The sequence below is a fragment of the Symphodus melops genome, assembly GCF_947650265.1.
Source record: "Symphodus melops genome assembly, chromosome: 18".
NCBI classification, from domain to species: domain Eukaryota; kingdom Metazoa; phylum Chordata; class Actinopteri; order Labriformes; family Labridae; genus Symphodus; species Symphodus melops.
The window spans coordinates 15,997,220-16,011,251 of NC_136708.1; the positions used below are offsets into that span (position 1 = coordinate 15,997,220).

General features: G+C 44.7%; 1 protein-coding gene across 1 annotated transcript in view; it reads left to right on the plus strand.

Moving 5' to 3' along the window:
- Nucleotides 1–2,145: 2,145 nt before the first annotated feature.
- Nucleotides 2,146–14,032, plus strand: part of jarid2b (jumonji and AT-rich interaction domain containing 2b) — a gene marked incomplete at its 5' end in the record, with an annotated part of 30,630 nt that continues 18,743 nt past the window's right edge. Inside the window, 2 exons of the mRNA XM_079367404.1 lie at nt 2,146–2,428; nt 11,378–11,596. Coding sequence (XP_079223530.1) covers nt 2,146–2,428; nt 11,378–11,596 — 502 coding nt within the window. The remainder of the gene's footprint in view (nt 2,429–11,377; nt 11,597–14,032) is intronic.

Sequence of the window (14,032 nt, forward strand, 5' to 3'; positions counted from 1 at the left end):
TCGATTCATTTCGCTCTCTGGCTTGGGCCTCATCCGTTTCCATCCTCCTCTCTGTTAGAATGCCCCTGGTGGCTACGACCAAAGTTGTGTCCTGGGTGTGCACGCAGACTGAGGAAGTCATGTTTCACGAGGGCACATTGAAGAGCGTGTTCTGTGTGTATTTTAGAAATGTGTGTATTTAAATGTTGTGGTTGTTTTTTTTCTGTGTCGGAGTCACTCCAGTCAGCCAACAACAAAAGACCGTCCTTGTGGACTCAATGTGGATGTGTGCAAAGAGGATTGTACTTCACTTCTTTCTCCTGTCTGGCTGTTTATTACTCTCTAGATTTGTCTTTTTTTTTTTTTGTTGGTTGGCTCGTGCACTTGATGTCTCTCTAATCTGTGTCTTTTATTCTCTTCGACCCTTCCACCTGAAGTGGTTGACCACTCTCTTTACCCCCCTTTGCATTCTTACTTGAATCTCAGCTTCCTTCGTTTCACAGGCCGCCATTTTGCCCGATCTGTTTCCGTCGCTTGTTTTGAGAGCAAATCACAGCCTCGTGTGAAGTGACACCTGTCCCCATTGTGTTGTTTACCCTGGTGAATAGACGTGGTCTTTGTTCTGTAATAACAGAGGAGAACAGTCCCTGCACACACCTAGCTTTTAACTAAATGCAGAAATAAGGCAGCTCTGTAATACCTGAGTAGAATTAGCGATCCAACTTTTCCCTTGTGACACTCCAGGACGGTTGTTGTTTTTGTTTTTGTTGTTGTTGTGTGTGTGTAAAGAGAAAAAAGAAAGAAAGAGGAATGTGATGGTTGTCTTGGCACGAGAAAATAAAGTGAAAATCGGTTCGGGTTAATTCAATTTATTTTTGTGTTCTTATACATTTCTGATCTAATCTCAGGTTTTTCTACTTAAATTGTGCGTCGTGCAAATTTAGGATTGCTCACTTTTGTTGCGCCACATTGCGTTTAAAATGGAGCGCTTAGGCAACGCGTGGCAATCATCTCTCAATTCCTCACATTCTCCTCTGTATATTGAGCCCGCACACACGCACACGCACACACACACACACACACACACACACACACACACACACACACACACACACACACACACACACACACACACACACACACGTCACGGCTAGAAATGGACACGTTTTGACACCACGCTGTTCTGTGATTGAAGTGTAATCGAAACTATGCACCTTTACAGTGCACCAAATGCATTGTGGGTGTTCTACAGACATGATCCTATCTTCCCATTACTTCTATTCGATCTGCAGCAAATTGACAAATAATACCAGGATATCACATTCCTCTAAACATTTTTAGTGTACGGAACTCTCTCTCACACACAAACACACACACACACACACACACACACACACACACACACACACACACACACACACACACTCAGCAGTACTGATCGATTAAAGTCGCCTGCTGGTTCATGTCGCCCCTGATGGTTCAGAATTCTTTTTTTTTTTATTGTTTTGCGTGTGCTTGTAACAAATTGGTGTGTGTGTGTGTGTGTGTGTGTGTGCGCGTGTGTGGGAGGCAACGTGACAAGTGAGTTGATTTGGCGTAGACATCCGCTTCTTTAATATTCTCCTCCTTTCTTCGCTTTGGCTGACACACACTGTGATATAAAGAGAGAAGAGAGACATGCAGAGAGGGAAGATGAGAGTGAGGCCTCTTTGGTGTGTCACATAGTTTGGGAAAAAAAAAAAAAAAAAGCACAATGCAGAGGGCGAGATACTGATGAAGAGTGAGAACATAAAAAAAAAAAAGAAAAAGTACAAGAGAAAGATACAGAAAGTCAAGTTGTCCTAAGACATTGCCATGCATTCAGCCCTTTACACTAACACTCCTGCGTGTGTTATGCAAAGCTTAATTATCTTTCCCATAATGCCTCAAAGAAAAAAAGTGACTAAGAGGGTTCCACATTTACATGCAGATACACTGAAATCCACATCTGCACATTCAAGTGACCCATATTGACTTTTATACCTAATCGCTAATCATATGTGCACACACACGCAAAGGTGATCAATCTGCAGCTCTACTGTAAGGCAATGGATGCAAAAATGGACAAAAAGGTTGGGGTGTGTGTGTGTGTGTGTGTTGATTTTAATGTGAACATGCTCGCCTGTGATGAAATACAAACACATCCGTAGCTCACTCTTCTCTTGTTCTTTTTCTCGTCCCAGACCACGTCTCCAGGCGCAGAGGAAGTTCGCCCAGTCGCAGCCCAACTCTCCCAGCACTACACCCGTCAAAGTGGCCGAAACGGGCAGCCTGACCACCCCCGTCCTGGCCGCCGTGCCCTCCTCGTCCCTCACCTCTCTCTCCTCTTCGTCCCTGTCCTCCTTCATCCAAGACCTGTCGAGACGCAAGCCCAAGACGGAGGACTTCCTCACCTTCCTCTGCCTCCGAGGTAAGACGCAGCTTTCTCAGACGGCAATCGATGGACATTTCTGACGCTAATGTAGTCGGGTTCCAAACGTGATGTTTTCATCTGCGAGTGGATAACATTTGACTGCTGTTTGATGTCTCTGAAAGCGTGTCTCACGCTCAATAAGTGGAAAATCTCTGGATCAACTTTTTCCAATACTTTTCATTCAGTATTTAGAGATGTTATCAGACTGAGATGGACTGCCCCCTCATAAGAGCAGGGAAACCTTCACGCACAGCACAAATGAGATGATTACAATAACAGTTCAAGTGTCCATAGAAAGTCCAGTTTTTTGATATCACACACACACACACACACACACGCTCCAAATAACTGTGTACTTGCTTGAGGCTAAGCTTATCCTGCATTTCATCAGCTTACACATCCCCCCCCCCCCCCCCCACCTTTCAACAGCTGCCCGTCTCTTCAACACCCTTCCCCATCACCCTCTCACACAGCAGCTGCTCGTATATGAAGTACAGTCACACACACACCCGACACCACAAACACAGGTTCAACAACGCTTAGTAGCACCTCCGATGTCAAATGACCTGTAAAAGCTGTGGCAGTGTAATTAACAGCAGAGTTTAGTTCAGTGCGTGCGCAGCTCTCTCGTCACACACTCGGCTGCGTTTGTTTCTTGGGAGGGTCTGAACAGGGAAAACTGTTTTGGATAAATGCAGGCACTATCAAGGAGTCAGATCGACTGCTTAAATTAGCCAAGAACGAGACGAGGCTCATTCTCTCCCTTTTAGAGTTAATGAAGGAATCAAGTTACGTATGATCTACGCTCTGCTGGCAGGAAAAAAAACCCAGAAGACTTCTCCACTGCCAGGACACAAAAAAACCAAAAACCTCTTTGCTATGACTTTTACATTATTTTACTTTATTTTGTCTCAGGACTGTAATTTTAAGACCAAACATAACAACTTCTTTCAAATCTGTACTTCATATCTTGAGCTTGCAGAACGTATAAGAAACTGAAGATTCAAATGAATTTGAAATCAACATAAATGACTTTAGAATTCAGTAAATAAGAAACCATGAAGATACAAAACAATATGTAAAAAAAAAAAAAAAAACAGAATCACTGCCGTTCCACATATTGTACATGTTCTGCCTATTACACACCCGAAGTGATGTGTGGAAAGAAATCGGAACACAAGGATTTCTTAAATGTTACTCTGAATCATCCAGCACAGAAAGTGTTATCTTCAATGTCGTCGCCCTGCGAGTGTGCTTAAACATAAATAATGAAGAGTGCGTTGTGTTTCTCAGTTTGGACACGGTGAAGACACGTTAGGACAATCTACAACCATAAACCTGTGGGTTTTAGCAGACCCTGCTCACAAGATACAAGACGCTTTGCTTTCCCCTCAAGTCCGTCTTCAATCATCCCGTTTCTCATGAAAGATGTCAGAAGAGGCAGTGACGCGTTCAAAGCCTGAATAATAATCCGTTCAGGACCGTTTTCTGCCGCAACCTTGGCTGTGACTTCTCTTTCGCTATCTTGTTGAGTACCCTGCTCACCTTTTTCCTTAAACGTGTCCTCTCAGCCAGAATGAACTCATTTGGTAGACAAAAACGCCTCGCTTCAGATTAATTTGCTGTTATCGTTATTAACCTCTGCCCACATTACAAAGTGGGCTGTAGATTCAGGAGAGGCCCATTTTAGATTCAAGTCTGCTGGGACGCGATGGCTATACATTTCTGTTCCGACTCCCGTTATGGAACGTCATTTCAACCTTCCAGGGCTCATTCAAGAATGTTTAAATAGAGGTGGCTGAAAGTGACTGAAGCCTTCACTGAGTGAGGCTTTCATTTGCATATATAGGCCAAGCTGTTTCATAGGTTAATGATATAATGTCCCACATGCTTTGAAGTAGGGATTATTCTGAGTGCAGGGTGCTAAGCTAACCTCGCCCTTAATGAGGTGTAGCTGGCTGGTCCTGGCTCAGTTTCTCTGCTTTCACTTTATAATTAAGGTTTGGAATGGTGCTTCGCTGGCTGATTTCTGGTCTGTCAGTCCGCTCTTACTCTCCTGTAATGTGGAGGCTAATTTTAGAGCTAGGCTGCTAAGCTAACGATTGAATGGCTTTCCACTGGGCTTTTTTCCACCCTGCCGCTCCCTCTTTTACCGCTATATTTATAGACCTAGTTTAACTCGGCGCGGCGGTGTGTGTGTGTGTGTGTTAATGTGTGTGTGTTTGCTGTCCATGCTGTGAGGATGACATTTTCCTGTGCCGGCTCAGCTTTTCCCCCTTGGCCCCCTTATATGACCCACATGTAGGGACCCTTACCAAGAGAGGGACATGGGAGAATGTCAGCGCAGCCCTTGAGGTTGTGCGTCTTGAAGTGTGTGCGTGGTTGCAAATCCAGGCTCACCACTAGTGCTGCCTGTTCAGCTTATCTCCTCTGAGCCACGGTCCGTGTGTGTTTGTGTGTGTGTGTGTGTCCCAGCCAGTGTGTGTGCATCCGAGATATATGAGGAGACGCAGCACACCAGGACAACCGTGTTAGCCTGGTTAATCTTTTCAAAGGGACTCCGGTCTTTGATAGCGTCTGAACTCGTCTGAAAGCCACAATCCCCTTTTTAAGTTTCTGATGTATGTCTCTGTGTTGATCTGACCATCACACACATTAGGCTTCTTCATGTCTGTGACTAAAAAGGCCTCTGACGGCCATCCCTAAACCTATCCTCTTCCTCCAGCCGCTCTGCTTCTAATTTGATTCCGACTTGAAATCTCTCCGTTTCTTAAGACTGATGAACATTATCTAAAACTCCGTCATTAATGCTTTCTGGGATCTGTCCCAGGTCAAAAGTTCACAACGTTGTAAACACACCCACGTACGCCCCCCCACACCCTCTGCGGCCTTTGCTTTGCAAACATTTAACATCCACCCCCAAAGGCTTTCTATGCATCACTCATTTCTGACAGCTACATGAAAGCACTTCAAAGTTGAAGGATTTGAGGTGCTGAAGTGTGTGTGGGGGAAAAAAAAAAAAAAAAAAAACTTGATCAAGAATGATTTGTGTATGCATCGTGACACTATGACGTTTTCCTTTTATTTCCAGAATTACTCGTGCTTTACAAGTTGTTGACTGTTAACAGCGCTGTATTCTTTTGGGAATGTCTATTCCCTTTGATAATGAGCTGGCTGGCTGCTGCTGGTGATGTTGGTGTTGTTGCTGCATCTAAGGAAAAGTTATTTTTAATCCCTGCGGGGGGGGAGAGAGAGAGAGAGAGAGAGAGAGAGCAGGGGCGCCAGATTATTCTGATGCAATGTGGGAGTAACCGGACAGAAAAAAAAGTGGAAAAACAAGATTTCTAGATGTCTACTGTATACAGAGAGTGATGCACACCATGTATACTCACCACCCACACTGTCTGGGGTTTTTATATTCTGTCTTTATCTTACAGCTCATCCTCTTCTCCTCCACACACACACACACTCTCTCTCTCTCTCACACACACACGCACACACACACACACACACACACCCTCAGTCGAGTGCTCGGTCCTTGCCCGTGTTCACAGAATGGTGTTTATGTGTGGTCCAGGCCTGGAGTTGGGCTGTTTATATCCATGGAGAAAGCCATTTGGGCGGTAGCCAGACAGTCTGCCTCTGGCTCTGTCTGCCTCTGGTTACCAGCGCGGCTGTTGGCAGGGTGGGGGCAGCACTGAGAGGAGCAGAAAGAAGTAGTGTAATAGATTTAGACTGAAGCCCTCAAAGATGGTTCTGCTCCATCTTATTTTTATTTTTTTAAGGCTTTCAAACACAGTTTAAAATGTGCAGCGAAATTGTGTGCGTTTTATAAAGCTGTTACTTAGTGAAGTTCGCTCTCATTGTGACACACACACACACACACACACACACACACACACACACACACTAACACACACAGATGAGATAAAAGTAGATTAGGAAGCAAATGAACAACGGCCTGCGCACACTCCTGGAAATGAGCCTCTTGCATAACACTCGTTTCCAGGAACGTGATTTCTCCTTTATTATTTCCTGTGTGCCACCTCATGTGTGCACCTACGCTGCGTTTTATAATGCGTCTCCTGCGGGTTCAGTGAGGCCGATTCCCCTCTCCCTCTGCATACATAACCTCCGATCCCTGACCCAGTGAACCCGTGACCTCTAATCCTCGTCCGTGATTACACACTCGGTACAAACGTGGACTCTCCACATCTGTTTTTTGAAAGAAATGAACGCCAATCTGATGGATTTCACTCGGGACCGCGACTAAATAGCTCGACTCAACTTTGTTTGATGGTATTTTTATTTCTCTGAGCGACTCGCTTAACTAGAAGCGCTCTCTCACTCCGGGGAATTGGATTTGTAGTCCGACAGCTACTCACGCACCTCTGAAGTGCGTCGCAGCTGTGACAGCTGAATTTCCCTCAGGGATACGCTACTTTTCTCACTCTCTAATGTGTGATTGCCGTTTGATTAGAACCTGGAAGCAGGTTTGGAGTTGCGAGTCTCTCCGTGTCGCTCGTGACGCCGCGCCGAAGTCGGACGCTCGGCGCTGACATTGTTCTGCGTTCTCCTCCGAGAGCGGAGATGCTGTTTGTGAGGTTAATGGTTTTTGCTGACATCAAGGAATGTCAGTGGAGAAGTAATCCCTAATCCCCTCGGTCCTTCTCTCCTTGTGTTTCTCCTCCTGAGAGATAACTTTTCCTCTTTCCCACGAGAGGACCCAGATTCATCACCTTTTGCTGACCTTCCCTTAAAAAAAGATCTTTTGTGGAGGAGGAAAAAAAAAAAAAAATCACGCAGCATTTTAGTCACAAGTCAGCATCACGGCCACGTGTCCCCGCGGCAGCTCGAGCCTCCTGACTGTTTTAATTGTCCCCATTGTTTCACTTCCAGTTAAGGGGACAAAAGATGGGCATAGCCACAGAACAGAGGGTTTGTAATTATGCCCCCCCACACACACACACACACACACACACACACACACACACCCCGCACCCCCTCCACCCATGAGCCCTGTTTAAAAATGACAATCCTAATGGACTCTTTCAGACCTAATTATGATTTGTCTGTGGTTGGAATGAGGCGGATGAAAAGAGGATGTAATTGGGGGATTGGGCTCAAACTCTGTTGGAGGTCTTAAAGAAGAACTGAGACGTCTTTTGTTTAGTTTTTTTTCTCCACAATGCATTTTTGTACATGTGTTTGCGAGGGTCTTGTGTTTTTGGGGCTTAGTCTGGATGCCAGTGGTCAGCATTGGGCATCTTGATCCGCTTGGCACATCCGTCTGTCCTAACTGTTTTCATATCGGGGTCCTGAAAATATTGTGTTGTCACATCTTTATCCTCCACACCAGAGGTTCCCAAACTGGGGGGGGGGGGAGCTAAGGCGGTTGTGAACATTAGAATCACTTAGATGCAAGTAGAGTGGCTCCAAGGACAAAAAGGACGCTGCCACTCTGCTCCATTTCTTTTTCTCTCTTCAGTTCCTGCAATATATCAGCATGTTTGATATCATAACTCTGACCAACTTGTTTTCAATACATCTGTTCCCAAAATCCTCAAACCTTCCCGCGCCGTCCGGGACAGAACGACGACCGTAAAAGGCACAAACACGCTTCTCTTCCCTGCACCCCTGTACAAACACACAATCCTCCCTCCGTTTCTGCCCCTGTGGTCTGTTTGCCATTGGCCCTGTGACCTCTGATCAGAGCAGTAAATTACAGCCATTTAGCTAATGAAGCAGGTCATTAGAAGCTGATTGGCCCTGTGTGTGTGCCACCTCGGTATATTTGTTTGGTCTAAGCGAGGAGCGCTCGCTCTGTCGCCAAGATAAACGACATGTCCGTACGGTGTGTTTGTTCTTTTGCGTGCGAGTGTGTGTGTGTGTGTTTTTTCTTTTTTTAATATCTGTTGGTTTGTATGCAGTCAGCTAACCTCCAACTGGATCCTTTGGCTTAAAGCCAGAAAAATGTACTTGTGCTACACGGGTTCAACCCCTTCTAAATGTATTCATCCTACTTCATGCTGTATGCCAAGAAACCACAACATAAACACACACCGGGCACTGGATACAAGGCCTTCCTAACACAAAAAAAACAACGTCTGACTCTCTCCCTGCCTGTGTACAAACTCTCTTAACAATGTGGGTCACTGTGGATTATGTAAAAGCCATATTTCACTGTTGTTGTTGCAGTTATATTTCACCCTACAGACCTCCGATAGAAGCTGAAACGAGCAGGTAAAATCTGCTGCCACCACAGATTTCAATCTCCCAGCAGCTCTCTGAGGAGATAATTAAAAACTGGCAGAGCCGCTGTGTGAGAATTATGATCCAAGGCACAACACGATTTGTTATTATCCTGCTCTATATAACTTTAGTGTTTGGAGAAAGGAAAAAAAAAAAAATGCACACAAGCTTTTAATGCGCGCATGTAATTCAAACAAAGCTTTCAGAATAAATATGAAGTGACGTGCAGTAACCACAGGGCTCCTGACTGGCCAATAATAGCTGTTGTTGCGCTTTAAAATGAATCTTGTATTCAAAGCTGTAGCTTATATGCTTGAGGAGTGTGTCATAAGGATTTCAGTAAGCTTACTTTTTAGGCTCGCATTACAAAGTCATAAAGTCTTCTGTCAAATCATTCAAGCTGCTGATTGAATGCCGTTTGCTGACGGTGAAGGAACACAGATTCCAACTTTCTCTTCTTATTTCATCCCGCTGTTTGAGCTATTTAAAGGCCACTGCTTCGGTGTTACACAGCAGCACTGTGGCGTGCGTGGCGCTGGTTAGCACCAGTTACGCCTGGCACTGTATCCTGTTCTTTGTCAGGAGGAAAGCCTGGGCTTACGCAGGGTGTCATTTCAGTCCAGAGTGTGACCTCACAATACACACTTACACATTTAAACAATCCTCTTACAGTTTGCAGGCTGGTTACTTACCGGTGAACGCCACATGACATCATTCATATCTGAGCATGTTCTCTCCAATCTAACAGGAGGAAGTCATGAACCCGTGCTGCCTGTTTCCCTCTGACATACATACAGGACATTTTATTTATTTGATTCTTTGAAAACTTAAATCCTTTTCCTTTCTTCTTCCTTTCTAGTCTCATTAAGCCACTTAATGATGTATCCAACGTGTAAAATGTAAGATGAGTCTTCAGCTCCTTCCACAACAAGTGCTGTAACTCAGTAATTGGCTTGGCTAATTCTTAATTCACTCTGTGTCATTTTAAGTGCTGTGTATAGCTTAATGCAGGCTAGTTAAATTCAGCCTATTTTCAGGGGCTTAGCATCATTTTAATTGACTTATAATCATGCATTGCGTCTAATGAATCCCCTAACAGGGTTATAAAAACCTCACTAGTTGCTCATGCTAAGCGATCGATTTTATTAAAGGAATCACGCGTTTTTAAAATCAAGTGTTTCCTGCTCATAAACAGAAAGGCCTAATCAAACGCATGGTGCTAACATTCTCCAGTAAACCGTAAATCAAGACATGACGGCACACCATGCCCATATTCTTCCATTTAAACAAACACAGGCATGTTCATCCATTCGTTTTTTTCATTTCCTCTTCTTTGATTCCTCATTGCAGAGTTCCACTTACCGGTGCTCATTTGTTCTTGCTCATTGTTGCTAATGCATGAATTTAAGAATAGTTCACATTTGCACAATTCTTATTTTTCTAAGTCTGCACAGATGTGTAAAATAAATTGGATAATCAAAGCCAGCAATTTTCCAAAAGATTAAACCCTTGTTTTGAGTGAAAGTTTTCACTGTAAACTTTGCCAAAGTCACTTCGTTGTCGCTCATATTTGAAGTGCATATGATGATCTAATTGGTGCTGCTGTCGGCATATGGAGTGTACACTCCATAGAAACTTTATCAAATTGAAAAAGTTGTTTTCTGACAAACGGTTGCAGATAAAGAATCAGTTTTTCTAGTCTTGTGTACCATCAGGAGTGAACACCAAACTTCTGCCGGCGCATCTCGAGGCCACAGTGTTTCTATGATGCCATTTCTGTCTGAACATATAGTGCCAGTCACTGCTGCACCACTCTTCCAGTCTGCCTCAGTTTTCCTTCTTGCGTCTGTACGACTGAAGCAGCTGTTTGCACGCTGATTTACGAGTGCAACATTATGAGATTTAATAACATAGCTTTGGGCTTTATGACCCTTTTATGAGAGCGAGTGTGTGTCTACATTCAGCTAACTGAGGTAACATTATAGGCTATCCACTGCCAAACACCATTCGCCTCCTTCCAACACATATTGAGCTGGATTTTTCCGAGATGACAATGAAAGTGATTGAGTGTGACAGAAAAGGGAAGAGAGGGAGCGCAAGTTTATTTCTCCAATAGGGAGGGGGGAGAGAGAGAGAGATTGACAGTAATCCTGTTTGGATGAGTGAAAGCAGCAGATTTGGGATTAGCTCAGCAGTGACTCTTTGCTTTCCAAAGTCACTCTTTTACAGAGTTCGATATTTGGGCGCGTTTACAGTATACATGTCTCAATAAAGCTGTCGACACAGAGAGTCTCCGTAGAAAGTCGGGCCGTTCTGTACAAGCACTACTCTGCCTGACGTTCTACCTTTTCAAGTGTTTCTTTGAGTATAGTGTGTGTGTGTGTGTGTGTGTGTGTGTAGCAACTCCTATTTTCACATTAATGTCACATTTGTATCTCAACACATGAACACTGATGTTGACTCGGGTAATGTCGGAGACTAGCATTAAAAATGGCTGATGTGTTTCCTAATTTATCATTTATCATCTTGGGCTTCGCTCTAACCTACAAAGAGATGTTATTTTTTAGTGTTTTTCTTTGTTCAAATTGTAATTTTCTTTATCTTCCCTTCTCCCCCCGACTCATCTCTTCATTATTCATCTCCCTCTCTGCGTCCCCTTCTCCTCCTTCCCCCCCTCCACCTCTCCGCACTCAGGTTCATCGGCCCTGCCCAGCAACATGGCCTACTTCGGAAGCTCCCAGGAGGAGGATGACCTCGAGGATGACGAGGAGGAAGAAGAAGAGGAGGTGAGGAACGGAGGAGGGATCCACTCTCAAGGCGGGGGCAGCGTCAGCCAAGCCTCGGCCTCCTCCTCGTGCCACTCGACGCCCCGCAAGGGCAAACTTCCCGCCAGGCAGCCGCTCAATGGACACGGTGAGAAAAGAAGGGGCTGGGGGAAAGTCTCAGGTTAACTGCTTTCCTTTCTCTTTTCTTGAAGAGTCATGGGAAATGCAGTTGTGTAGGAGCGAGAGGATGTCATCATTTGAGCCACAGGGGATGTTGGCTGGGTTCAGGAGAAGGGGATGAAAGAGAAAAATAAAAAAGTAGACGTTCAGTAGTGCGTGGAGGGATTGGGAGACATGGGGGGACTGTAGGAGAGAAAGAGAGCAGGATGAAGTGGTTGATAAGGACACAGAAAAAGAAGTAAAGAAGGGAAGATTGTTGCACAAGTAGAAAACACTTTTACGAAGTAGAACCGTCTATTTTGTAAAAGTGATTTTGGAGAAAGTGAAAGATGGAGAAATAAAACAGCAGGAGAGAAAAACATGGGCCAAAAAAAATGGCAGCTCGGAATGAGAGCGGACAGAGTCTTTAGTGCTCGTCTTCATGTGTGCGTTGTTGTGTCTGAACGTGAAGCTATTTCCACTCGTGTTTTCCACTGCAGAGACTGGGGAAAGTCACATGGGACAGCAGAGCAGCACATCTACTCTTTCCACCCCAATTAACACTGAGCTTGCTAAGCCCTAACAAGGTGTTTATGCACGCGCTGCAACAGCTGGCCGGGACCCTCGACACACAACTACACACAGCATGCAGTGACAGCGTGCAAACACTCCTTGGGGCAGATTGGATGAATGCACACACACACACACTTGTGTACAATATTAGGGAGTTGCATGCATGCGATTGAGCCCATGAGAACAGTCGTACTCACAATCCCTAAATCGACGCATCAAAATCATGAAAGCTGCAGAAATCTTACTCAAGTTCTTTTTTTTTTTTTCCCCCCTCTTCTATCCAGGAATATAACATTTGATTTTTATTGAGTCTTAAAAAGTGTCATCTGCCACGAATAAAGCAGACTTTCAAGTCTCTGTCATGGATTGAAATGGACAAGATGGAGTTTGCTCTTGCTAGGAGTAATGGAAACTTTTATGTATCTCACATAGAGTTTTTTACTGAGCTGTAGAGAAACAAGTTTTTCCCTGGAGGCCCTTCCCTCTCTTGGAGACTTGGGAGATACACAATCCTTCCGGCCAGGCGTTTCCACCACAAAACAAGGGTGGATTTCATAGTTCCCTTCTTTCCCTCCCTCCCTCCCTACTTACAGTCTGCTGCCAGAAAGGTTCAAAAGGTGACCGCCTTGCTCAGCTTTTTCCTCTGTCATCCTCTCGTGTGGAATGTGGAGGAGGAGGAGAAGGAGTGCGAGACTGGTAGGATTATGAGAGGAAGACTGAGAGATGTGCATGGATTTGCTAGCAGTGAACTCCTGAAGAACTGTGCTTAACCTCTTATATGATTAAAATAAAAGCTTCAGCTTTAAACTTTACATTAATTGTATATTCCAACATGTGGGAAGAGCACGAAACAGGAAGACAGCCAGACCTGTTTGAACAAATCCAGGCCTGTTGTGTGCATGAGGATAGCTTCGTCTCTTTTCTTATCTGGTTTACCAACACTGTTTGCAAAGCAGCCCGGCGCCTTCTCTGTGATATGCTAAATAAATAGATAAGAAGGAAAGAGGCAGATATGCTTTCTTGGGGACAAAAGAGATGATCGGGGTTAAGGACATTGAAACAGAGGTTTACATAGGGAGGTGTGCACACAAAGTCAAGACTGCGTTCATTGCTGAAGTGTTTACGCTGTGTTTGCTATCAGGCCCACACAAAGAGAGACAAACACACGCACATGCGCACACACACACACACACACACACACACACACACACACACACACCTCAGTACATTCTGAAATAGAATTAACAAAGGGAGGAGACGGCGAGGCATCCTATCCTGGGAGGTACAGTTAAGAGAGAGAAGCAGGAAGCTACTACATTGTAGGCCATTCATCAGCAGTCTCCCCCCAACTTCTCTCTCGCTCTCTTGCTCGGCCGTGTGCCATGTTGACATAGCTAAATTAAACAGCTTTTATTGGGCTCCGTTTCTTGCTTAGCTCACTTCTCAAAATGTCAGGATTTCTCTCATTTTTCACTGAGCCAGGGGCCCGGGAGACCTGCAGACGCTCGCTTGTGGTCATGAGGCAATGTACACACACACACACACACACACACACACACACACACACGTACACACACAAACACTGCACTGATGCGCACCAACGTGTATCTTGTGTGCTTGCATGTGTGCTGTAAATGCTTCATGTGTTTTGGGTTTTTCCGTGCAGCCTGTTGATATTAAGACGCCATGAAACTTTAAATTGAGCCCCATAAAGTCTGAAGAGAGTGCTTTTAGTACGAGTATGTTAATTGCCTCGCTCCTGTTCAACTCGTTTAACATCGTCCCCTGGGCTCGATGTCAGCTAAATCTATTTTGAACAGGTTCATTGACGTGTAGCATAAAGGCGTTTTCA